The sequence below is a fragment of the Lepidochelys kempii genome, chromosome 10 (assembly GCF_965140285.1).
Source record: "Lepidochelys kempii isolate rLepKem1 chromosome 10, rLepKem1.hap1, whole genome shotgun sequence".
NCBI lineage: Eukaryota > Metazoa > Chordata > Testudines > Cheloniidae > Lepidochelys > Lepidochelys kempii.
The window spans coordinates 5,160,308-5,187,289 of NC_136389.1; the positions used below are offsets into that span (position 1 = coordinate 5,160,308).

The 26,982-nt window shown below is 46.3% G+C and overlaps 1 protein-coding gene across 11 annotated transcripts in view; it reads right to left on the reverse strand.

Annotated features, from left to right (window-relative positions):
• Nucleotides 1–26,982, reverse strand: part of GNG13 (G protein subunit gamma 13) — a 104,002-nt gene that overhangs the window by 43,523 nt on the left and 33,497 nt on the right. For 7 of the 11 annotated variants that reach the window (XR_012161080.1, XR_012161079.1, XR_012161081.1 and 4 more), the window contains exons 1-9: nt 10,569–11,150; nt 9,556–9,682; nt 9,033–9,126; nt 7,954–8,104; nt 7,668–7,830; nt 7,003–7,128; nt 6,332–6,394; nt 4,385–4,507; nt 3,220–3,375 (exon numbers count right to left, since the gene is read on the reverse strand). Coding sequence is in view for 7 of the 11 variants with exons in the window: in XM_073361756.1 (XP_073217857.1) it covers nt 3,220–3,375; nt 4,385–4,507; nt 6,332–6,394; nt 7,003–7,128; nt 7,668–7,830; nt 7,954–8,104; nt 9,033–9,126; nt 9,556–9,682; nt 10,569–10,674 (1,109 nt within the window). In the remaining 4 variants the exon portion in view is untranslated. Of the gene's footprint in view, nt 1–3,219; nt 3,376–4,384; nt 4,508–6,331; nt 6,395–7,002; nt 7,129–7,667; nt 7,831–7,953; nt 8,105–9,032; nt 9,127–9,555; nt 9,683–10,568; nt 11,151–11,786; nt 11,947–26,982 lie in introns of those variants that run through there. The other 4 variants (XM_078854516.1, XM_073361751.2, XM_073361752.2 and 1 more) reach the window with 4 other exon arrangements.

The window sequence follows — 26,982 nt, forward strand, 5'->3', positions numbered from 1 at the left end:
ACCCTGGACTTCAGAAAAGCAGACTTCGACTCCCTCAGGGAACGGATGGGTAGGATCCCCTAGGGGACTAACAAGAAGGGGAAAGGAGTCTAGGAGAGCTGGCTGTATTTCAAGGAATCCCTGTTGAGGTTACAGGGACAAACCATCCTGATGTGTCGAAAGAATAGTAAATATGGCAGGCGACCAGCTTGGCTTAACAGTGAAGTCCTAGCTGATCTTAAACATAAAAAAGAAGCTTACAAGAAGTGGAAGGTTGGACATATGACCAGGGAAGAGTATAAAAATATTGCTCGGGCATATAGGAATGAAATCAGGAGGGCCAAATCGCACCTGGAGCTGCAGCTAGCGAGAGATGTCAAGAGTAACAAGAAGGGTTTCTTCAGGTATGTTGGCAACAAGAAGAAAGCCAAGGAAAGTGTGGGCCCCTTAATGAATGAGGGAGGCAACCTAATGACAGAGGATGTGGAAAAAGCTAATGTACTCAATGCTTTTTTTGCCTCTGTCTTCACTAACAAGGTCAGCTCCCAGACTGCTGCGCTGGGCATCACAACATGGGGAATAGATGGCCAGCCCTCTGTGGAGAAAGAGGTGGTTAGGGACTATTTAGAAAAGCTGGATGTGCACAAGTCCATGGGGCCGGACGAGTTGCATCCGAGAGTGCTAAAGGAATTGGCGGCTGTGATTGCAGAGCCATTGGCCATTATCTTTGAAAACTCGTGGCGAACAGGGGAAGTCCCGGATGACTGGAAAAAGGCTAATGTAGTGCCAATCTTTAAAAAAGGGAAGGAGGATGATCCTGGGAACTACAGGCCAGTCAGCCTCACCTCAGTCCCTGGAAAAATCATGGAGCAGGTCCTCAAAGAATCAATCCTGAAGCACTTAGGGGAGAGTAAAGTGATCAGGAACAGTCAGCATGGATTCACCAAAGGAAGGTCATGCCTGACTAATCTAATCGCCTTCTATGATGAGATTACTGGTTCTGTGGATGAAGGGAAAGCAGTGGATGTATTGTTTCTTGACTTTAGCAAAGCTTTTGACATGGTCTCCCACAGTATTCTTGTCAGCAAGTTAAAGTAGTATGGGCTGGACGAATGCACTATAAGGTGGGTAGAAAGTTGGCTAGATTGTCGGGCTCAAGGGGTAGCGATCAATGGCTCCATGTCTAGTTGGCAGCCGGTGTCAAGCGGAGTGCCCCAGGGGTTGGTCCTGGGGCTGGTTTTGTTCAATATCTTCATAAATGATCTTGAGGATGGTGTGGATTGCACTCTCAGCAAATTTGCGGATGATACTAAACTGGGAGGAGTGGTAGGTACGCAGGAGGGCAGGGATAGGATACAGAGGGACCTAGACAAATTGGAGGATTGGGCCAAAAGAAATCTGATGAGGTTCAATAAGGATAAGTGCAGAGTCCTGCACTTAGGACGGAAGACCCCAATGCACAGCTACAGACTAGGGACCGAATGGCTAGGCAGCAGTTCTGCGGAAAACGACCTAGGGACGAGGACCTAGGGACTGGATGAGAAGCTGGATATGAGTCAGCTGTGTGCCCTTGTTGCCAAGAAGGCCAATGGCATTTTGGGATGTATAAGTAGGGGCATAGCAAGCAGATCGAGGGACGTGATCGTCCCCCTCTATTCGACATTGATGAGGCCTCATCTGGAGTACTGTGTCCAGTTTTGGGCCCCATACTACAAGAAGGATGTGGATAAATTGGAGAGAGTCCAGCGAAGGGCAGCAAAAATGATTAGGGGTCTGGAACACATGACTTATGAGGAGAGGCTGAGGGAACTGGGATTGTTTAGTCTGCAGAAGAGAAGAATGAGGGGGGATTTGATAGCTGCTTTCAACTACCCGAGAGGTGGTTCCAGAGAGGATGGATCTAGACTATTCTCAGTGGTAGAAGAGGACAGGACAAGGAGTAATGGTCTCAAGTTGCAGTGGGGGAGGTTTAGGTTGGATATTAGGAAAAACTTTTTCACTAGGAGGGTGGTGAAACACTGGAATGCGTTACCTAGGGAGGTGGTAAAATCTCCTTCCTTAGAAGTTTTTAAGGTCAGGCTTGACAAAGCCCTGGCTGGGATGATTTAATTGGGGATTGGTCCTGCTTTGAGCAGGGGGTTGGACTAGATGACCTCCTGAGGTCACTTCCAACCCTGATATTCTTGATTCTATGAAATCCCAAAGGAAGAATCCACTAACAGAGAACCCAGACAATGAGGGTTGAAATCTGGGTTCTGGTAGCAAGTGCTGTGGTGGCATATCAAATGAGAGGGTTGACTCACATGACTGGGGCCCAAACCATTCAGATCTTTAATTGGACCATGAAGATTTGTCTAGACAGAACCATGAATGTCAAGTACCTTGAACTGCCCTTAACATTCAAACTGGATACGAATTAAAAAAAAAAAAAAAAAAAAAAGGAACAGTTTTCTTATAAAAATGGATACAAAGTTTTGAATGAACCCAATTAACATTTAATTGGAAAAAGCTTCCATTCTATCCCCAATGGCAGCTGCTATTATAGGATCTAACCTTTACAAAAGGTATAGTCAGTACAGACAGCAATTTACCCAGCAAGAAAATTTACCTTTATACACTGTTTGAAAGAGCCATTTGCACAGGTTCCAAATGTGTTAACTGTATGTTCATAGACCTATCAAGGTTTAATCAATCTTGTAAGAAGTTTCAGAGCCAAAACCCAAAAGATACCGTTAACATTACTACTTATGGCCTTACAGGAAGCAGATCAAGCACCTCTCTACACGGCTGTTACTCTGAAACCTGTCTAACAATTCACTAGCTTTCTACAGTGCTTTTTATCCAGTGATCTCAAAATGCTCTGTAAACATCAATCAAGTCTCAACACCCTTGGGAGATAGGTATTATCCCCATTTTCTGTGTTTTTTTCGCACGTTTGGCATGTCTGCTGAGACCTACTGGGAGTTAAAGAGACAAAAAAGGAGCGTAGAAGAGACGAAGCAAGCTTTTTTGTGAGTTGTACATTTTAAGACCGATAAGGTGTCAGAAGCTCCTTTGGATGGTCTTTATAAAGCATGATGGAAAAACACTCATTACAAGCTGTCAGTAAATTTTTTGTTTTGTTTTTTAAAGAAACACACACAAAGCGCAGCAGCAATTCTAGGTGTTTGAAAGACACCATACTATATAAAGCTGATATGATGCAGAACTCAAGTACTCAAAAGATGGATAAGAACTTACTGTCCCTGGTTTTCCATTTTTTCTACTCGAGCCTGTATGACAGGAAGTACTTCCCACAGAAATACTTTCTTTCCTTTCTGCGTTCTTTGACCAGTGATGTTCTGGCCTTTTAAGACAGTTGTCAGTAATCCATGATCCCACGGCACCACGTTTAGGCTGAAAATTGAAGTGAAAGACAATACTTTTCTAAAAACTATTGTAAGAATTCACAGAACAGAGCAAAGAGACACCCATATCACTGCAATACCACAACTCCCCCTCCCCCCACATTAAGGTTGGGTGCAACATGGACTACGATAGTATTTCCAAAGGTTATGACTCATTTCGGAAAATTTAACTTGATGGACCCCACGTTAGTCATGGCAGCAGAATGAAGCTACTAGCAGCCACATAGAGTCGTGACACTACCTGCACTAAGCTAGTTACTAGCAGACCTTGGGGCCATACATCACCAGTATTCGGGACAATTATCCTTTAGAAGAGAATTGTGTTGGAACACATATTTGTGTAATATGATTGGGTTGCTACAGAGATTGTATTGATCATGCTAGACTAATTCTTCTTGGTAAGTCATTATAATGCTCACAGTATATTTGACTCAGTAAATCTTGAGTTTGATAAACCAAACATCTTAGAACCTAGACCACAGAACCACTGCATCTAAAAATAATTGTTTGCCACCCAAGTACTGACAGTTCTAATTTCAATGTCCACAAATCACACAAGCATGACACCATGTCGCTTTTTCCAAGGAATTTCAGTAATTTTGTTTGGAAGTACCAGGCAGACAATGTGGGTATTATGAAGATATGAGATATCATAATGAATGCTTACAGTCACTATTACAAACAACTTCTGACCATTTCCTGCAGTTTCTAAAGGCAAATAAAAGCAAGTCTGATATAGCCCTGTTGTTTTAAGCTTCCATTTCCCAGACTGCCAGTAAAAGGAATATTTAGTAGGAAACTATAGCTAGTTTCTATTAAACCATATGCCAGGCTTAGTCTCTGGACAGATTTCAAGAGTTCAGGTTGTTGGCCACACTCTGTTGTGGCAACACATTAGAAATCCCAATGGATATAACATGTAAATACTCCCTTTCACACTTGAGTACATTTAAGTCCACTGAGTAATAACATTTAGTCAATAGAAGCAAAGAACATACCTATTTGAGAAGGCATAGCAGTGAGACGGAAGCAAGATAGTCTGGAAAAAACTAATGAACTTTTCATATAAAACTTTTGGAAAGTCACACAGCACAAGCATCCTCTGAAGTTGTGTTGTAATCCTGCATTTACAAAAATAAACTAGTTTTAAAAGTCAGAGATGGGAGTAAAATCTTTTTAAGCCAGCTGAATTGTTCACTAGGTCAGTTCCCTTTTCTGATTAGGAACAAGTCTATAGTGTTTTATAAAAAATTTCAAAAGGACACTTTGGATTAAAATTTAGATTTTGTATAAAAACAATTTTATAAGACTTACTGTGACACTATACCCATATGCATCATGGGGGTATGATTATGATATAATTATGATGTAATTTGTACAAGAGGAGTCATGTGAGGTGACATTGGGAAAGTTGTGATTTGCCTGTGTGAATGCTGGTGGAAGTGTAGGACCGGGAGTGGTCTATCGCTGGTCTCAGCGGCACAGTGCTGAGAGGGAGCCCAGGTGAGTCCGAGGGCTCCGTGGTACCCCAATTCCAGGTGGCACCTGGGGACGTGGGGTGGAAGAACACCCACCACACTTAGAACCAGTATGAATTTTAAAAACAGAAAACTTAAGTATTTATTGTGGGGTTTTTTTAAATCAAAGATCCTCACGCACTATTTGCAACATCATGCCAGTGTGTACCAAACTAGATAGATCATTTGCAGTCAAAATTCAAAAACAAAAACAGAACAGCAGTGGGTAAAAAATTTCAATTCTATTTAAAATTTAAAATTTGAGATTCTTTAAAGTATAAGATTTTAAACTGACACTGTCCTTTTAAATAAATAACTTCAAATGCCATTAAAATACACTTTGTTTTTAATAGGTTTGTAGCAGAGAGTAGGAAGTCCATTCTGACGTGAACCATTGATATTGCAAGAGTGGTTTCTGTTTCTGACTTAAGTGGGAGCTCCTTAACAAATCAAGGAAGACTGGGGAGCAAAAAAAAAAATAAAATAAAATAAAAAAATCTTATTTCATGTTCTTTCAAGATCATGTTTTTATTCTCTTGAAGCCCTAGTCACAACCAGGACCGCCTTGCGCTAGGTGCTGAACAAACACAGAACAAGAGGATGGTCCCTGTCACATACAGTATACAATCTAAGTGATAAGGCATTACCTTTGAAAAGAATTATTTCCTTAATGTAAAAAGCAGTCATTTAAAATTAGGACAGATGTAGGCTGTACCTGGCCATTGGTTCAAATTAGGGAAATAGTGGGAGGGATACGATTGAAGTCTTCCCAAAAATCAGTTCTTATCTTTCTGGCTGGTGGATTTACTATTAAAAGTAAACTGCAAAGCTAAAGAAAGAACTGAGTTAAGCGAAGAAATATGTGTTACATGTCCCCATTCCCAGGCTTTGGAAGAAATTTAGAAGAACGGTAAGTTTTAACTAACCTTTTCTACTGATAAAAGAAAACGAGTACTAGCGGCAACTTAGAGACTCACCAATTTATTTGAGCATAAACTTTCATGAGCTACAGCTCACTTCATGCATCCGACGAAGTGAGCTGTAGCTCACGAAAGCTTATGCTCAAATAAATTGGTGAGTCTCTAAGGTGCCGCTAGTACTCGTTTTCTTTTTGCGAATACAGACTAACACGGCTGCTTCTCGATACTTTTCTACTGATATATCCTGGTTTATATAATGTAATTGTGTAACATTACGGATACAGTTAGTATTACTCCGTATTAGAGCCATACAATTCATCTTTAAGGAATTCTATATCAGGAAATTTAGATTTGAAGCACCAAAGCTATTTTAAACACTTCAGTAACTGAAGGTGGCCTTTGAGGATCTGATGTGTTCATGTACTTTGTAACACAACAGTAGAAACTTTGCAGCCAACTACCATCTCACTGACATCTTAATCTCACACCAAACTAACCAAAGTCTTACCTTTCCATTAGACAAGGTACAGCCATCCTCAAAGATGCAGTGACACCAAGATTTTGCAAGTTCCTAAAACAAATGCATTAGTTTAGTGCTTACATATTCTTCCTAGGACTGGTTTTAAAGCAATCAAATTGACAAGAGAAAAACAAGTGAAAAATATAGTTTCCATAAACAGATGGCATCTACCTCACTGAACTTTGTTTGCAAATACTTTGGAATATTTTCTAAGTTACAATAAACTCAATGCATTGAGTACCTTCTACATTTATTATTATCTGTATTACAGTAGCACTTAAAGCCCTGACTGAAGTGAGGGCATCTATTATGCTAGACGCTGTACAAATATATAGCAAGAGATAGCTCTTCAAGGCAAGGGTTTACAAGCTCAACGCAAAACAGAGATGGAAATTTATTACTCATTTTAAAGATGCGGAACTGAGACAGAGATAGAGTGACTTGCCCAAGCTCATAAAAAGTCCAGATAGTAGAAGTTGCAATCCAATCATCAGCTATGAGACCATCCTCCCCGTTTGTTTGGGATTTCCAATTTCTCTCCAATTTTGATTGGAAATTATTTTAAGCTCTGCCATTATTCAGTTATAAATCATCTGGGGCGAAAAGCCACAACTGTAGCAAAGTGACTCAGGGATTAGAGGGTGAGCTGGAATACTTACTGAGCAGGGTCTTTATGAAGTGCTATTTCTTTGGCTGCTCCCAGGAGCATGACAGCAGCAGCTTTAGGATTCTCTTTTTCTGCCTGATTTAAAAATGTTGTTACCAGTGCAAAAACGCCAGAATACCTAGGAGAATTAAAAGTCCTTACGGTGAAGTATATCTGCACTGAACTGGTTTGTCAGCATGAAAAGCGTTTGCACAAAATTCTATAGTTAGCATTTAAATTGACTAGTCACGATACTTCAGATTCTTTCAAGGGAAAGATACAAGTCGTTTAAAGTAAACAGCAACATTTAAAAGGAATGGATGGATGGGATGGAAATTGGACCCTCCGACCCCAGAAAAAATTATTCTAGTCAGGAAGCAGAATTTAGTTTTAAACTTCCATGAATTATAAACAGTGAGGAAAAACTGTTAAATATTTGGTCACACAAGGACAGACACTAAAGCTTAGGGGTTCATTTGAACTGGATCCTGGTCTGGCCTAACTGGCCAGTGGAACATATTGCAAGAGGGAAAAAAGTGAGTTTTCTACAGCATTGTTCTAATTATTAATCTTAGGTTGTCATAAACTGTGCTTTACCTACTGGAAAGCAAATCCCTGTGAATTAAAAAAAAAAAAAACATTCCTTGCAAATTCACTGAACCCTCTCATCAGAGTTACCTGTATATAAGCTCCATATGGCGCTGTCTGCAGACATTACATTGCCCAGGTCCCCGTTTTGGGTGACAGAAACATTCATGTGAATTAGGAGACACTCTCTCACCAACCAGATATTTGTTATATTCCACTGAAAGTTCATGGACAAATTTCATCAGAAGATTTCCTGGGGGATTGAAGAGGAAAGAGTGCTGAAATAGGCTCTCTTCTAGACAAGCGTTATGCTCATAAAGAGTCCTATATATTAAACCTCGCTGATTCTGGGATAGCACAAAAGCGTAATGCTTACCACCATGTCGAAGGTCTGCATCTATATCTGTGAGCTCCAAGTTGAACATCACAAGAACACCAGCCAAGGCCAAACCACGCTGGTCTTTCCAGAACGTGCTTTTATTATGTGCATTGCAGTGACAGTGAGAAGGGGTTGTCCAGTTTTGGCACTGTTTTATGGGGGAAAGGAAGAGGAAAAATTGCATTCAAGTTAACCAAAACAAAAATTAGTTACGATCCCTTGCTCAGCGAGGTCAACATTGTATCCATGTTGCTAAGTATCTTTTATACTGAGCTACTGCATATTCCTATGCAAACATTAGCTGATTTTACAAACTGTACAGTAACATACCTGTGCCTGGAATGACATAATCTACACTATAAATCTGGGTCAAAATTACAAAGTAGTACTTCTTCTCACACATCACCAGATCTAGACTAAAGAATATAAAACAGCCATTCAAGGTCTGACTGGTTGTGAGCATGGAGATTTTAGTTCTAGTTACTCTTTAGTATGTTTCTTTCAGTTGATCGTTCCCAGTGTACTCAAAATCCAAATTTAAGATACTGGAGTGAGCATATTAACCAACAACTGGAAATACTATTATAGAAGAGGAATTTACATGAAAAGCAGACTGATCTAGAAAGAGTGAGAACTGGATCTTAGAAAGATTAAGCCTTTATACATATGTAACTAACTCACAGGGATGTTGAGAGGCTTAATTATTTGGGATCTGTAAAGCGCTGTCATTCCTGGATGAAAGGCATATAGTTTAAACCTACAAAGTTTAATGAATTTAGGGAAAAAAAAACCCTGAAAATAATTTTAAGCCACTTTTGAGCTAATGAACCATTTTCTATAGAACACTTGGCTCCATGTTCAAAACCTCCCTAAAATCTGGATAAAGAGCTAGAATATTTTGATGAATTCCACATTTTTAAAATTTTAGCTTTTTTTTTTTTTTAAAAAAACGGTCTGCAACAAAAAGTGGAGAAATCTGAATATTTCTGATATCAAGCTAATCCGGGAGGGGGGGGGGGTTCACTTTGGACAACTCAAGCCTGTGTTTCATAACTACACCTTAAGTCCTTCCTTACCTCAGAAGCTAGCTTATCACAAATGTAGCAGTAGCACTGATCACAGATATTGGCATTGTTCTCAAGGGGTGAACATGTTTCACATTCTGCTCGCCTGTAGGTTGATAAAGCAGAACACTATTTATAGTATACACTAAATAACTGTTCTGTTCCTCTTCTACTTCATGACAATTTTTTTAATTATTAAAACCCTGCCACAATTATTTAACAAAATAAGCTAATAAACTTACACTGGTAAAACTTAATATATAGCACTAAGGCACTAATTTGAAAAGGTATTTTAGAATAGCATGTGGCCCAGCAGGAAAGTTGAGACCTTGCTTTGTGCCCTGATTGCAATTATATGATTTAAATTTTCTAGCCATAAAAAAAAGATATCACTGATACTGGGTTTTTTTAGACTCCTCTATTGAAATTTAGTACAAATTAAATAAATGCACACAAAATATCAATAATAAAAAAATCTGGTATTACTCCCTATAAAAGAGGAAACCCATATTATCCACTATGCTACTGAACATACTCAAATGGGTGTGTCATACAGTCATATCTTGCATGAGGCATCACTTTCCCTTGTTTACAGAAAGTAACTACTAGTTCACATTCCTCATCCACAATCTCTTCAGCTTTGTCTTCCAGAATAGGTTTTTCTGTAAAAAGGGAAATACACTGTGGTTTATTTCAGAGTAAAATGATTGCAGATTTAGTTAAAAGCAAAACTGGCTATTGGTTTTTATTCATTAAGCATGTTGGGGCAAAGATGGTCTTTGTCCAGTGTTTGAACAGAGCCTAGTACAATTGGGTCCTGCTCTATGACTGGCACCACCGCAACAGAAATTAAAGAGGTTATTCACATTGATGCAGGACAGGCATTGGAAATCCTACTGGTACTTTGATACCACACACCAGCCGTATTTAGAGAAACTTGTTAACAACTTAAAACTACTTAGTGCTTAAAAAAAAAAGTTAAAGTTTCTGGAGATCTTAAGTTGAATTTTTTTAAAAAAGATGTGAAATACCAGAAGAACCTTTGCTTTCTCTCCGTTTTTTGCTTTCTCCCTGGGAGAGAGAAGAGAAAAGGCTCCACTTTCTGATGAAAGTTTAGATTCTGGGGAAATGGTTAACAAAACCACTTAAAATACTTTTCCTTAAGTATACTTTGCCCTTTAAGGGAATTAAATGTAATGGATACCAATTTAAGAGGGACAATGTCCACTTATAAAATTCTTTTTTTTTTTAAATGAGTATTTTGTACAAAGGAAAATTCTTATTTTTCCAGTTTGTTTAATAAGTGCATTTACAAACATTTTGTTTATACTCAGTTTTATTGCTGCCCCTGGTTAGTCAATTTTCTTTTTTGTTTTCGTGGTGATTACACACTGCAACAAGACAGAGGAAGCACCTTCACACTTTGATGATTTTAGAACTACATACACTGGCTTGGAGACTCAAAAGCAGTAGTAATACTCAAAACAAATCTGAACTAAAAAAAGTCTCTTTGCAGAGACTTACATAAGGCAAAAGCACAGCACTTACGCAATGGTTCAACTAACAGGACTGAGTTCCCAAGAGGAGACTCAGCTTCATCATCACTTATCAGGATCACACTTTCCTCCTGCGCACCTCCTTGTTCTGGGCCCATGATACCTAACCTCAAAAAGAAAAAACAATTTGGGACTAGAGGAGAGAAATGAACTTTGCACTTTGCTACAATACATTGCTCTTAACATAGAGCTTTTCATTAAAAGGCTTCAAAGTGCTTTACAGAGCATTAGCCCCATTTTACAGATTGGGAAACTGAGGCTTATGGAGGGGACGTGATGTGCTCAAAGCTGCCCAGCAGCACAGCTAGTAATAAAACTCAGGCTTCCTGAGTCTCAGTGCAGTGGTCTATCAGCTAGGCCACCCTGCTCCCCCTAGGAGCCTTTAAATCCCACAGATGCTTTGGCTGGCAGCCCAGAAAACGTTACGCAAACACCACCCACAACATGGAAAGCCCCACATGAAAGTAACTAAAAAGTGTTTTGTTTTTTTTAAAATATTTGGACTTCTGACTAGTGGTTTCAACTGTCCCTGCAGAACTAGGCCAGGAAAGCCAGAAACGGGCTGAAAAGACCATTCCCCTCTCCCCCGCAACTCTCTCCCCACCCTTGTTGTCCCCCAGACCCCCCCCCACTCTCTCCCCACCCCCACACTGTCCCCGACCCCCAGACCCCCCCCACTCTCTCCCCACCCCCACACTGTCCCCGACCCACAGACCCCCCCACTCTCACCCCACCCCCACACTGTCCCCGACCCACAGACCCCCCCACTCTCTCCCCACCCCCACACTGTCCCCGACCCACAGACCCCCCCACTCTCACCCCACCCCCACACTGTCCCCGACCCACAGACCCCCCCACTCTCTCCCCACCCCCACACTGTCCCCGACCCCCAGACCCCCCACTCTCTCCCCACCCCCACACGGTCCCCGACCCCCAGACCCCCTACTCTCTCCCCACCCCCACACGGTCCCCCACCCCCAGACCCCCCCACTCTCTCCCCACCCCCACACGGTCCCCCACCCCCAGACCCCCCCACTCTCTCCCCACCCCCCACGGTCCCCGACCCCCAGACCCCCCCACTCTCTCCCCACCCCCCACTGTCCCTGACCCACAGACAGATCCCCCACTCTCGCCCTCGTTGTCCCCCAGACCCCCTTCTCCCCCGGCCACCCCACAGACCTCCCGCAACCCCCGCCGGCCCCTCACACACCGCCCTCCCCGCCACGGCCCTTCTGCCGCCAACAGCGGCCGCCGTCGCTTTCAATTCTCGCGGCTGACTCCCCGGGCAGGACTTCCGGAGCCGCGACCCCGCGCGGAGGCCCCGGGACCTGGCGTCGGCACCGGCGCTTCCGCCAGGACTGAACGAAGCCGCGACCGTCACGTGACGGGAGGCGGGCGCCGCGGCGGCCATGTTGGCTCCTGGCGCGGCGGGCGGGGGCTCCCTGGGGGCCCCCGCCGCGGCGCGCGACAGCCCGGGGGGGGCCGGGGGGTCTTGCTCGTGCTGGGGCCCCGCAGGCCGAGGCGCGCCGGGCCGTCGGGGGACTGACAGGAGTTGTGGCCTGGGCCCCAACCCAAGCCCCCGAGTCCCCAGCCCAGACCCCTCTCCCGCCCTCCAACCCCCGCCCAGAGCCCCCTCCTAGACCCCAAACCCCTCAGCCCCAGCCCAGAGCCCCCCCCCCGCCCTCCAACCCCCGCCCAGAGCCCCCTCCTACACCCCAAACCCCTCACCCCCAGCCAGAGACCCCCCCGCCCTCCAACCCCCGCCCAGAGCCCCCTCCTACACCCCAAACCCCTCAGCCCCAGCCAGAGACCCCCTGCACCGTAACCCCCCTCCCCAGCCCAGAGCCCCCCCCGCCCTCCAACCCCAGCCCAGAGCCCCCTCCTAGACCCCAAACCCCTCAGCCCCAGCCCAGAGCCCGCACCCCCAGCCAGAGACCCCCTGCACCGTAACCCCCCTCCCCAGCCCAGAGCCCGCCCCCGCCCTCCAACCCCCGCCCAGAGCCCCCTCCTAGACCCCAAACCCCTCAGCCCCAGCCCAGAGCCCGCACCCCCGCCCTCCAACCCCAGCCCAGAGCCCCCTCCTACACCCCAAACCCCTCATCTCCAGCCCAGAGCCCCCCCCCCGCCCTCCAACCCCCGCCCAGAGCCCCCTCCTACACCCCAAACCCCTCAGCCCCAGCCCAGAGCCCGCACCCCCAGCCAGAGACCCCCTGCACCGTAACCCTCTGCCCCAGCCCAGAGCCCCCCCCGCCCTCCAACCCCCGCCCAGAGCCCCCTCCTACACCCCAAACCCCTCAGCCCCAGCCCAGAGCCCCCCCCGCCCTCCAACCCCCGCCCAGAGCCCCCTCCTACACCCCAAACCCCTCAGCCCCAGCCCAGAGCCCCCCCCGCCCTCCAACCCCAGCCCAGAGCCCCCTCCTACACCCCAAACCCCTCAGCCCCAGCCCAGAGCCCCCCCCGCCCTCCAACCCCCGCCCAGAGCCCCCTCCTACACCCCAAACCCCTCAGCCCCAGCCCAGAGCCCCCCCCGCCCTCCAACCCCCGCCCAGAGCCCCCTCCTACACCCCAAACCCCTCAGCCCCAGCCCAGAGCCCCCCCCGCCCTCCAACCCCCGCCCAGAGCCCCCTCCTAGACCCCAAACCCCTCAGCCCCAGCCCAGAGCCCGCACCCCCAGCCAGAGACCCCCCTGCACCGTAACCCCCCTCCCCAGCCCAGAGCCCCCTCCCGCCCTCCAACCCCCCCATCCCCAGCCCAGAGCCCCCCCCGCCCTCCAACCCCCGCCCAGAGCCCCCTCCTACACCCCAAACCCCTCAGCCCCAGCCCAGAGCCCGCACCCCCAGCCAGAGACCCCCTGCACCGTAACCCCCCTCCCCAGCCCAGAGCCCCCTCCCGCCCTCCAACCCCCCCATCCCCAGCCCAGAGCCCCCTCCTAGACCCCAAACCCCTCAGCCCCAGCCCAGAGCCCGCACCCCCAGCCCAGAGCCCCCTCCCGCCCTCCAACCCCCCCATCCCCAGCCCAGAGCCCCCCCCTGCCCTCCAACCCCCGCCCAGAGCCCCCTCCTACACCCCAAACCCCTCAGCCCCAGCCCAGAGCCCGCACCCCCAGGCAGAGACCCCCCTGCACCGTAACCCCCTGCCCCAGCCCAGAGCCCCCTCCCACCCTCCAACCCCCCCATCCCCAGCCCAGAGCCCCCTCCTACACCCCAAACCCCTCATCTCCAGCCCAGAGCCCGCACCCCCAGCCAGAGACCCCCCTGCACCGTAACCCCCAGCCCAGAGCCCCCTCCCGCCCTCCAACACCCCCATCCCCAGCCCAGAGCCCCCTCCTAGACCCCAAACCCCTCATCTCCAGCCCAGAGCCCGCACCCCCAGCCAGAGACCCCCCTGCACCGTAACCCCCTGCCCCAGCCCAGAGCCCCCTCCTACACTCCAAACCGCTCATCCCCAGCCCAGAGCCCGCACACCCAGGTAGAGCCCAAATCCCCCCCCCGCACCCTAACCCCCTGCCCCAGCCCAGAGCCCCCTCCCACTCTCCAACCCCCCCAGCCCAGAGCCCCCTCCTACACCCCAAACCCCTCAGCCCCAGCCCAGAGCCCGCACCCCCAGCCAGAGACCCCCCTGCACCATAACCCTCTGCCCCAGCCCAGAGCCCCCTCCCGCCCTCCAACCCCCCTCCCCAGCCCAGAGCCCCCTCCTACACCCCAAACCCCTCATCTCCAGCCCAGAGCCCGCACCCCCAGGCAGAGACCCCCCTGCACCGTAACCCCCTGCCCCAGCCCAGAGCCCCCTCCCGCCCTCCAACCCCCGCCCAGAGGCCCCTCCTACACCCCAAACCCCTCAGCCCCAGCCCAGAGCCCCTCCCGCCCTCCAACCCCCCCATCCCCAGCCCAGAGCCCCCTCCTAGACCCCAAACCCCTCATCTCCAGCCCAGAGCCCGCACCCCCAGCCAGAGACCCCCTGCACCGTAACCCTCTGCCCCAGCCCAGAGCCCCCTCCCGCCCTCCAGCCCCCGCCCAGAGCCCCCTCCTACACCCCAAACCCCTCAGCCCCAGCCCAGAGCCCGCACCCCCAGACAGAGACCCCCTGCACCGTAACCCTCTGCCCCAGCCCAGAGCCCCCCCCGCCCTCCAACCCCCGCCCAGAGCCCCCTCCTACACCCCAAACGCCTCAGCCCCAGCCCAGAGCCCGCACCCCCAGCCAGAGACCCCCCTGCACCGTAACCCTCTGCCCCAGCCCAGAGCCCCCTCCTGCCCTCCAACCCCCCTCCCCAGCCCAGAGCCTCCCCCGCCCTCCAACCCCCGCCCAGAGCCCCCTCCTACACCCCAAACCCCTCAGCCCCAGCCCAGAGCCCGCACCCCCAGGCAGAGATCCCCCTGCACCGTAACCCCCCTCCCCAGCCCAGAGCCCCCTCCCGCCCTCCAACCCCCCCATCCCCAGCCCAGAGCCCCCTCCTACACCCTAAACCCCTCATCCCCAGCCCAGAGCCCGCACCCCCAGGCAGAGCCCAAATCCCCCCCCCGCACCCTAACCCCCTGCCCCAGCCCAGAGCCCCCTCCCACCCTCCAACCCCCCCATCCCCAGCCCAGAGCCCCCTCCTACACCCCAAACCCCTCATCCCCAGCCCAGAGCCCGCACCCCCAGCCAGAGACCCCCCTGCACCGTAACCCCCTGCCCCAGCCCAGAGCCCCCTCCTACACCCCAAACCCCTCATCCCCAGCCCAGAGCCCGCACCCCCAGGTAGAGCCCAAATCCCCCCCCCCGCACCCTAACCCCCTTCCCCAGCCCAGAGCCCCCTCCCACTCTCCAACTCCCCCATCCCCTGCCCAGAGCCCCCTCCTACACCCCAAACCCCTCAGCCCCAGCCCAGAGCCCGCACCCCCAGCCAGAGACCCCCCTGCACCATAACCCTCTGCCCCAGCCCAGAGCCCCCTCCTACACCCCAAACCCCTCATCCCCAGTCCAGAGCCCGCACCCCCAGCCCAGAGCCCCCTCCCGCCCTCCAACCCCCCCATCCCCAGCCCAGAGCCTTAGCAAGTTGCCTTAGCAAGTGGAGCATAAGCTTTCGTGGATGACAGGCATCCGACGAAGTGGGCATTCACCGACGTAAGCTTATGCTCCCATACGTCTGTTAGTCTATAAGGTGCCACAGGACTCTTTGCCGTCTCAACTTTGTCATTCACAAATGTTATTAGCACACTCCCTCCCACTTTTTGTGCCAAGCTCAGTAATAAAAATGTTAAATAAGATCGGTCCCAAGACTTATCCCTAAGGAACTCCACTATTAGTAACCTTTCAGTTCGCCTTTCAGTATGACCCATTCATAGAATCATAGAATCATAGAATATCAGGGTTGGAAGGGACCCCAGAAGGTCATCAGAAGGTCATTGTAGTCTCCCCTTCAACTAGTTCCTTATCCACCTTTCAGTTCTCATATTAATCCCCATCTTCTCCAATTTAACTAATAATTTCTCATGTGGAACTGTATCAAATGCCTTCCTGACCTCCGGGTATTAGATCTACTGCATTTACTTTGTCTAAAAAAATCCGTTGTCTTCTCAAAGATTTTGTTACCACCTCTTGAATCCAACAATTGTAGAAAAATCTTCAATTACTATCTATCATTTAGGTTACTCACTTTTTGCAGTTTAGACCATTTAACTTTAGGAAACATTCTAATGCCTTTCTTATCTTAATCACCCATTAATTACTCTGTTTATAAACACAAATCAAGGAAGGTTTCAGAGTAACAGCCGTGTTAGTATGTATTCGCAAAAAGAAAAGGAGTACTTGTGGCACCTTAGAGACTAACCAATTTATTTGAGCATAAGCTTTCATGAGCTACAGCTCACTTCATCGGATGCATAATGTGGAAAGTGCAGAAGATCTTTTTATACACACAAAGCATGAAGGTATTTTTTCATGCTTTGTGTGTATAAAAAGATCTTCTACACTTTCCACAGTATGCATCCGATGAAGTGAGCTGTAGCTCACGAAAGCTTATGCTCAAATAAATTGGTTAGTCTCTAAGGTGCCACAAATCAAGGAAGGTTTTGTAAAGGCTTTTTAAGCTCCCCCTAGAACTGTGTGCATGCGCACAGCAGAGCCTAGTGAGGATGAAAAACAAAAAGCGGCAGAAACCCCCCATACCCTGCAACCCACTACTTAAAACACATTAAGAGCAATTTAAAAAAAAATCTGCTTATTTTAAGTGGTAAGTTGCTTGCAGGGGGATGGGAAGGGGGGAGAAAAGGCCAAGCATGGGGCCACTGTACACCCTTAGTCCACGTGCTTGGAGAATATAAGTCCAGGCATGTCTGAGGGCATTGCTGAGTCACCAGGCAAGGTTGAGCAATGCCCCTGGTGCGGCCTTCTGCAGGTGAGTCATTGCATTGTAGCTCCCTTGCTGGACAATTGCTGTTGATGGTTGTTTGACACCCGCTCGGGCGTTGGTTATCCCCCTGTTATTGTCTTTGCAGAGCTAGTATCTGGGCGCTTCCCAAACCCAGAGCATATTTTAGTGACAATTATACAACACAATTCTCATAACTTCATATGCATTAATGATATACATATTTCGATGGAACAGTGGGTTTCAGCAGATCATAACCTTTCCCATGTGTCATGCTTTATATGCAATATCACAATTATGTACAGATGATGAATATGGGGTTTACAGGGCGCTCCCCTGGGGTGTAGAGTGTCACAAAGCTTTTCTTTGCTTTACATTGTAATTAAAATTTTAACACCGTCTGGTAGCATTACCCTCCTGCTTGCCTTCCACAGGGAGTTGTAACCTAGTAGTTGAGAAACACTAGTCTACTATGACCTCCTCCATGACAGGGCCTATAACATTTCACCCAGTGATTCCTATAGTTCAGGGAATTGTTCTTCCCCGCTATAGTTATGTGTGTGTAAAGCAGCAGAATTTAGCCAGTGAGTGGAATATTTTATATTGCCATACTCTTCTTTTTAAAGTGTCACAGAAACAAATATCAGAGGGGTAGCCGTGTTAGTCTGGATCTGTAAAAGCGGCAAAGAGTCCTATGGCACCTTATAGACTAACGGACTCTTTGCCACTTTTACAGAAACAAATGTGGTTACAGAGTATTTCATTATACTTAATAACCATTGTGGCAAAATAAGATAATCACAACACACTCTCCTCCATTAGAAATCTATCCGGTAATAGGGAAAAAGTCAACTAGCATAATCAAAACAACATCCATCACACTTCAGAACCACCTTGCTAACACTAGATGGTACTATGGCTCTTTGCTGAGCTTTAAAATTGACAGTTTCTTTCTCTAGGAGCTTGGCAAGGTTGTGCAGCAAAAGAGTTTTCAGAGCATGAAAAAGCCATAGAGAAAGTGCTACAACTTCCGATTATTAACCTGGCACCTAGGAAGCTATTGAAACTCAACTGCCACATATTTTCAGTTCCTTCTAAGAGAATATAAATAAAGAAGGATTATGTATAAAACAGGATATTCTTAATAATAATCTTCTAATTTCCAGGATTAGGAATGCAATGTATTATTTGGGCTTAAAAATGAGCAGGATGTGTGAAAGTATACCATCTGGTTGGGGAGGATTTGAGAACTAATTCCTGAGAAATTAATGATTGCCAGCAATTAGTTAATAACCCAAGGAAAATCTAGGGACTATTTTGATTCGACCAGAAACAGCATAACAATGAAGAACAGTTCTGGTATTGTTACTATTAGAAACTATGGGGGGGAAAACAACTAATAATATGATTGGTGTTTTATTCAAATGACTGCAAATATAGTAGAGTATGTTCTCTAAAGCTTATTACTACATAGTAGAAAAAAGTTTTCATGAGAATGATCTCTATTCTATTAATAATAGGACTGGATACATTTAATTTCTTTAGTACATTGTTTCAATCTTGGATGCCTAAAATTAGGCATATTCTGACACCTAACTAAGTAGCCTGATTTCAGAGTGCAGAGCACTTTCTGGATAGATATTTCATCCACCGGTGAAATGCCACCACCTCTGTAACATGGCAGCACTTTAACAGCAATTTAGGGCAAGAAGTGAAGGATTGACACTGCAGAAGGAATTAATAGGAGCAGAACTGGAGTTTGGCCAGGACATCAAGGCTAAGACTGCAACTCTTGGGAAAAGTGTCATGGAATCGTGTAATGGCCAGAAATGGTCAGGACTTCAATGTTCCATCTCATCTGAAACACATCTACATAAAATGGAGAGCGGATGTTCTGTTTATACATTTAGTTTTGTGGGGGGGTAAAAGAAGTTGATTGAATTTTATGCAGACTGCATTCAGGCTATCCCATTGCTCCATGCCAGGCTTTGTATTTGTAAATGTAGATGCAAATTGATCTGCAAGTTTGCATACATATTTTCCATATACAGGATTAGAATTCAAAATGACCTTGACAAATTGGAGAATTGGTCTGAAACCAGTCAGATGAAACTCAATAAAGACAAGTGCCAAATACTACACTTAGGAAGGAAAAATCAAATGCACAACGGGAAATAACTAGCTAGGTGGTAGCACTGAAAAGCATCTGGGAGTTACAGGAGATCAAAATTGAATGAGAGTCAACAATGTGATGCAGTTGCAAAAAAAAGGCTAATATTCTGAGGTGAATTAATAGAACTGTTGTATGTGTGGCACGGGAGGTAATTGTCTCGCTCTACTTGACACTCACTGGTGAGGCCTCAGCCAGAGTACTGTGTCCAATTACAAGAAGTAATGGGCATAAACTGCAGCAAGGGAGAATCAGGTTAGAAATTAGGAAAACCTTCTAATTATTGGGGCAGTTAAGTTCTGGAAGGGAGGTTGTGGAATTCCCATCATTGGAAGACTTAACAACAGGTTTGGCAAACACCTGTCACTGATGGTTTCTGGGTTTATATGGTCCTGCTTCAGCGCAGAGGGCTGGACTAGATGACCTCTAAAGGTTCCTTCCAGCCCTACATTTGTATGATTCTATATAAGCCCTAATACATCCCCTACCCCAGTGGCTCTCAACCTTTCCAAAACTACTGTACCCCCCTGTCTGATTTGTCTTGCGCACCCTAAGTTTCACCTCCCTTAAAAACTAGTTGCTTACAAAATCAGACACTCAAATACAAAAGCGTCACAGCACACTGTTACTGAAAAATTGCTTACGTTCTCGTTTTTACCATATCATTATAAAAATAAATCAATTGAAATATAAATATTTTACTTACATTTCAGTGTCTAGTCTATAGAGCAGTATAAACAAGTCATTGTATGAAATTTTAGTTTGTACGGACTTTGCTAGTGCTTTTTATGTAGTCTGATGTAAAACTAGGCAAATATCTAGATGAGTTGATGTACTCCTCGGAAGACCTCTGTGTATCTCCAGGGGTATGAGTACTCCTGTTGAGAACCACTGCCCTACCCCATTCCGCCTCAATTCTCAGTCCCACATGACATCACCATTCCATCAATTCTGTCCCACAGCACTCCTCCATCAGTTTTCTCTCTCCGTGCTCCCAGATACCACACACAGTAATTCTGTTCCCTCCAAACACTCCCTCCCGGCAGTTCTTCTTCCCTTGATGCCTCACCCATATCTGTTCTCAGTCCCCCTAAACATCCATCCATGACTTCTCTCCCTCTCTAGACATATCTCCTGCTCACTCCCATAATCTTCTCTTGTTCACCCTCCTCCTCAGTACTTCACACACAGCCTTGGCTCTTCTTAACAACTAGAGAAGCACCTCCTCTCCTTCCCTGACCCATCACTCAGCACTCCTGGTGCTGGACTCCTCCCCAAGACTCTTCTGAGTGTCTGATTGGAGAAGGAGAGGATCTGAGATCAGAGAGGCATTACATTTGGGTGGTACAAGGAGGCGGTAGAGTCAACCCACCAGAGACAAAATGCATAGTCTCACTACTTAGATACCCGGTGTACTGTGTGTCATAGCTTCCCATTGAAAAGAACTGGAAGTCATGGGAATAAAGAAGAGGGCATCCCCAAAATAAAGAAGTGGGAAATAGCCAAGTTTGAGCTGCTAGGTGTGGAAGGTGGGATAGCTAAAGAAAAGTGTACACACTTGCATGTCATGCATTAATAATGTACAGTTTCAGCATACGTGAGCACAAGTCAATTCTTGAAGAGAGTCTGACATTCTCTTTGTTTATTTTATACAGATGGGGCCTATGCCACACAACTGAGCAGTAGTGTCTCAAGCAGGAACACTTAAGCAACCCCATCCAGGAGTTACACTGAGATGCAAGGTGTCTGCAATAGACCATAGTGGGGCAGCCTGGCATGGCATACGCTGGAGATGCCTTTAGATATGTGGGAACGAAGTACTCGGGAATTGGTTTCAATCCACCGATTTATGAAGTAAAATGGAATGCCTCTCTGACCGCAATAGCAGCGAACAGACCATTAAAATGTCCATTCCAAAAAATATTCATGTCCCATTTATATTTACTGCTGCTCCATTCTGTTGAAAGTCGAAGGCCCATTTGTACCTGATGAAAAGCTCAGGGTAGATCAATTGACTGGAAAGGGCTCTGAGGACTGAAACCTACAATTCCACATGGGCAAGTGTTAATCCAACAGTCCACTGAACCCAGACGAGGCGCTGTAGATCTTTCCAGGAACACAGACTTGTGGGCTAGCTGACACAGAACTACTGCTTGTTGGCCCAGCCTAGGACGGCCGTGCTGCTGACTGGTTTTTATTGCTTTTCAGTTTTCAAAGAGATTCTCATGCTGGAAAAAGGGGTGGCCCTGTTTTGTATCCATTTCCAGCTTCTCTGTATGTTTGACTGCATCTGTCAAAGGCAAACTTTCCATGGTAGCGTAGTTGAGATTTTCCCCCTTTTAACCCTTCAAAGTCCCTTAGAATGTATTGTAATGTCTTGGCCACATGGATAGAATCAGTGGATGGAATCAAAATTGCTCAGTTGTGTGGCATAGGCCCCATACTGCTGACCGCTAATGGAGAAGCGGTAAGGGGTTGTGCATCTGGAGCAGGAGTCTCTGTTGCCATGCAATGAAAAGTGGCCATGAAGGCCCTAAGTGGCCACCTATTTGTTACAATGTGATTGTGTAGGTCAAGTAAGAGTTTACTGTTTGGGCTATTGGGAGGTAGCCAGTTCTGGAGACTGTTGATAAAATAAGAACGGACTCAGTCTCTCATCCATATTTTTTATTGTTTATAATTTATATTACAGTACCATGCACAGGCCCCAGTCAGGATCAGGACCTTACTGTGCTGTGCTGGGATAAAAGACAGTTCCTGCCCCAAAGAGCTGATGATCCAAATGGGGCAAGACATGAGGGTTGGGTGTAGAACACAAAGGAGATGGAGTTATGAGGAAGACAATGGTGACCGTGCTGGGAACACAGGGTGCCTGCAGGAGCGAGGGGTACTAGATGATGGCTTCACACCTCAGCTGGAACCAAAACAAACCTTTATTTTTACGCTTGAAAGAATATGGGTAAGTTCTTGCCTTCCTCCAAGATCAAATAAACCAGAAATAAGACACCGGGAGAAAGACCCTTCCCAGGGTATTTCAGGGCCCTGTAAGAATGATTCAGTCCAACATGAGGCTTTTCAGGGGACAAATAAAGTGACAGATGGAGGGAATCGCAAGAGAGAACCTAGAGCTAATTCTTCCCCCCCCCCCCTCGGTTGGGCTGTGAGCCAGCTTGCATCCAGTGCATGAGACAGAGGAGGTAGAAGATGCTCCCCACCTCAGCAAGGTGGCAGCCAAGAGCTCTCGATTTAAGAAACAGATGAATCCGAACCATGGTGGAATGCCTTCTAAAATCTGCTAGCACGCTTCTTCCCACCAGAACCAGAATAAACCCCCTTAACATTTCAGGCTCCTCTCAAGTCCCTGCAATATTATCAGCGCTCTTTGATGCTCTATCTGCCCCCTCGTAGCACCTGGTTCTCCACGTAACACATTTCCTCCGCTTTCAAAAACAAGAAGCATTTGGTTCATTCAAGCCCTGATGTTTCTATAGCATCAGGGTGATTGAGTCTCCTCTGTTTTATATTTGGTATTTTAATAGGCTTTTCTTTTATACTTTCAATGAGTTTTTATTCCCCTTTGAGTATCAGACACTTCAGTCTGTCTGACAATTTTATACACCCCCTGTGGAGTAATATGAACAGTTAGGACAACCTTTGTTTTTCCTGTGGCACAGGTCTCTCTGAAAACATTTTTTTTTTGCCTTCAGCCAGATGGACATGTTTTGACCCTTTCCTTACCACCATCTCTCCTCCCCAGCCCTCAATTCCCTCCGGTGTAAAAGCAGGAACAAAACCAGCCTTGCTCTTCAGCATTTCAAACTCTTGTGGTCCTTTGTCAAGAAAGAAAAACAAACGTGGAGTTCAGGTCCTCTGGATCGCTTCAGAAAGGTGTTCCCTTCCTCCTGAAAGGCCTTCTCTTGCTCTCCAATAGACCAAACTTCCCCAAAACCACACCAGGTAAAGCTTCCCAAAAGACACTCAAACCTCACACCCACTCACCCATCACCCTTGCTACTTTTGCTAAGCCACCCATGAGAAGTAGTTAAAAAAAAAAACTAGATCAGTGCAAAATGTTCACAACAAAACCCGAGACTGGAAGACACTCACCTAGTGCTGGCTTGAAAGTCAGACCAGACTAGGGGGAGAAATTGCTAAGTTTCACAGACCTGGTGAGTGAACCGGGGGGCCCCCCAGATGCTTCAGGCCAGGCTGGGGCCCTGTAATCTTTTGGCCTGAGTTGTTATGGTGGTGGGAAAGTAATACTGTCTGCCCAGTGCTGCCCAGTGCTCCCCAGTGAGCCTGCGGTTGGCAAGTGGGCGGAGCCATGATTCTGCCCCGCCCTCCTCCAACACACTCTGCTGGTCTGGCATGAGGTGGAAAGCAAAGAGCGCACTGAAAAGATTACCTCGCTGCTGCACCGGAGCAGAAGGAAAGCAGGGGATGAATTGTTTCACACTTCCTACCAAGAGCTGTGGTACAGTACTGTACCCACCACCCTTTCCCCAGGCTGAGCCTAAAAGCTTAGGGCATGATTCCCCATGGCCATGCATGGTATCTAGTCATTTGCACAAGTGCACAGTGGTTGTCAAATGATACTTACTCACAACAGTGGTGAGTTACAGACTCTACAGATAATACAAAAAAGACAATCCCTGCCTCAAAGGGAAAAGATATGATGGATTGGTTTATACCACAGAGGATGTGGCAGGTGTGTATGTGTGTGTCTGTGAAGACATTGCATTGGTATAAATCAGAAAAGTAGTTGTCTGATTCCATCCCGGGTTGGATAGACATTTTCAGACGACGTAGACACTTGGCAAAGGAATGTCTGACATTTTTAAAATGAAAAGCTGGGGAGTGGGGCAGTTGGTTATATTTTCTGAGTGTGAATCTGTGAAAATGAATCCTTTTCAGTGTTTTTGTTTTGCATATGATGGTAGTGGAATGCTTGGGCTCTTTCTCCTTTGCAGAGGGCAACTAGATTGGTTTCAGACATTTCTCATGCTTAATTATGCGGGTCCTATGAAGCTATATAATTTAAAAAACATAAGTCATTAAAATGTTACATATTAAAAATGGCCTTATTTTTTGATGTTGCAGAGTGCTAATGCTCATATGTTGAGAATTATGAGGTTATTATCCTTGTGGCAGCTAATCCAAATTGCCTGTTATCCATAGGCAGAAACTTAAAGGAATACTTAATCCCAGTTCATGGATTACAAACTCGGTGGCATAACTTTGAATCCAGTAGTATTAGTATTTTGCATTTGATAGTTGCCAATAATCTGAGTCAAATATTTCACATCTGGCATTACTATATATTGTCTGGTTTAAGCAATAACTTTTCTTCCCCTTTTGCATTGAGAGAACTTTGATTACTAAAACCCTTCCTAGGACAGATTTAGCCGGTTCTTTAACATTTGTGATGGGATTGCATTTTGATTCAGTTGAATAATTGGCAGTGATTTTGGTATTAAATTGATTCATGATGTTATCCAGGCCCTTAAATAATTTAACATGAGTGTATTTAATAATTGAATTTGGGGCTTATTTTGTCCCATTAGAAAATATTGCAAACAGACGAGTGATCTGCTTTGGTTAAAACATAAATTATTGGGAATGGATGGCTCTGGGGATCAGTAATGAAAAATTGTCAGCCTCTCTTTTCTGTCACCCACTCAAATCCGGTCCAGGTCGATTGAAAGTCATCTCTTGTGTTTGTACAGCACCAAGTGCACTGGGGTCCCAAATCCTGACCGGGTCTTTTGGGGCATTACTGCAATATCAGTCCTAAATAAACTATTAATAATAATCACTGTACAGTAGCCTGTGTGAAATGAGTTGGATGGAGCTCAGATCGGTTTTTAGTAGGCAAGCACCTACATCAGCAAAGATAGCATACCAAATGGCACTAATTGCTCTAACCACCACCAATTGTTGGCATATCAGTGCTGAATGGGCCACGGAGACTGAACGACTCTCTCCGAATTGTGGTGCCTGTAGATCAGGAAGTAAAGCACACTGTCAGGGTACAGTATGCCGAGGAACCTGCCCATTGCCTTTGCTATACCTGTCCTGGAAAGAAAGCCTGCAGGGTTGTCATTCTGGTTGACAACAGAGGCACAGACAGCTCAATTCATTCCTATTCCAGAGCTGAATTCTGTGCAGGAATGGGACCATGCGAGGTGGGGAATGTTGGTGTTTATGTAAATTCATATAATATAGCATTGTAATGAAAGTCAACAGCTGTCTCTGTTACACATAGTCTCATAAGTTCTTTTTCTCAGCCTAAGAGCTCTGTTCAGGCTTGGAAGATAACGTTGTATTGTTGTTAGTTTTGTGATGTTCTTTTGGGGGAGCTATAGCAAGCAGCAGGGAATTTGCTCTGTGCCTTAATCTCTTGAACTAGAGTCAGTTCTTGGGGCAGAGTTGCTTCCTGGGAATTGTCCATTCGTGTCTGGGCTGAGCTTTTTGAAAGAAGGGGTTGCCTGCATGCTGTTTGTGACCACCTCTCTTCAAGGACTGATGCATACAGTGTAAAAGAAAGAAGTTACATTAAGAATATACCCAGTCTTCATGTCACTGGAAATGCCAGGCAGACGGACAACAATACCATAGCTATATATTACATCAAAATCTGGATCCAAACACACTTAATATTTAGGGGTGTTTGAAATGGAGAACCAAACTCTGGAGGCTTTTGCCTGCCTCTAAGATGCTATTTACTCACAAACTGAGCCCATTCACTTTTTCTGAGAGACAGACATAGGGCTCTCAGCCATTAACCTATAAACCTGTGCAAGACATAGGTGAAATCTACAGATATGCTTTGCATCAGAGGAGACCTAGCTAAAGCCATTGTTGGCATTGGAAGAATCAGTTCAGAAAAATATCACCCCTCCTTAACCATCACACACACAGAGTCTCCCCACTCCCCAGAGGACTAATCCAGAGCCCGATTAAGTCAATGGGTGTCTGTCCATTGACTGCAAATGCCTTTGGATCAGGCTCCAAAACCTGTACCCCTTTCTGGAATTGAATCACGGGGCTTGTGTTTGGGTTTGATTAATTAACTTCCCCCTCAATGCTCATTTCTATGCACCTCAGCACTTCCTATTTGTAGCTGGAACTGATGTGCCATCATGACAGGGAAATGCTGCGTCCACCCTGACCAGAAGTAGAGTGGCCCAGCACTCTCTCACTTGACACATTTCAAGTCCAATCTTGAGTACCTGGGAGGTTCAAACACAGCAGATCAGCACTGGAGAATGAACCTGATTTTGAGGTACATATCTGAGCTTAACTGAAACTCCAAAATCTTTGCATCTATCACCAGCCATTGGTTTTGTTCTGATTCTTGATCAGAACCTGCCATTTGTATAAGCTAAAGGAAATGACCAAACAATGTGGTTTAGAGGGTAGGTAAACAAAGTGGGTGAAATCCTGACCACATTAAATCAATGGCAAAACTCCCGTTTACTTTAGTGGAGCCAGGATTTCACCCAATGAAGAAATCATGTAACTCCATTGGATGGATTTGACTCTGGGAGCTGTGAAGTAAAATCCATTATAGAAGTGGGACCCTCTGTGATCCAGGGTGCCAAATTAAAATCTGTCTGTTTCACACTCAACCTTTTTCCCCTCCTTGGCAGGGTTCTGATATAACAGGTTTTGTGTAGCTGCTAGACATCTTCCTAATAGTATCCCCTGTGAATTCTGAATTTCAGTCACAGCCTCTAAATTTTCATTAAGAGCAGTCACCCGGAGAGAATGATGGATTAGATTTTATTGTTGGAAAATCTCCAGGTAAAATTAAAGTGCTTCTTTCTTTTCTGAAACCTTACCCTTTCCCCCTGTGGTGCCCTATAAATAGGGTATCAAATAATG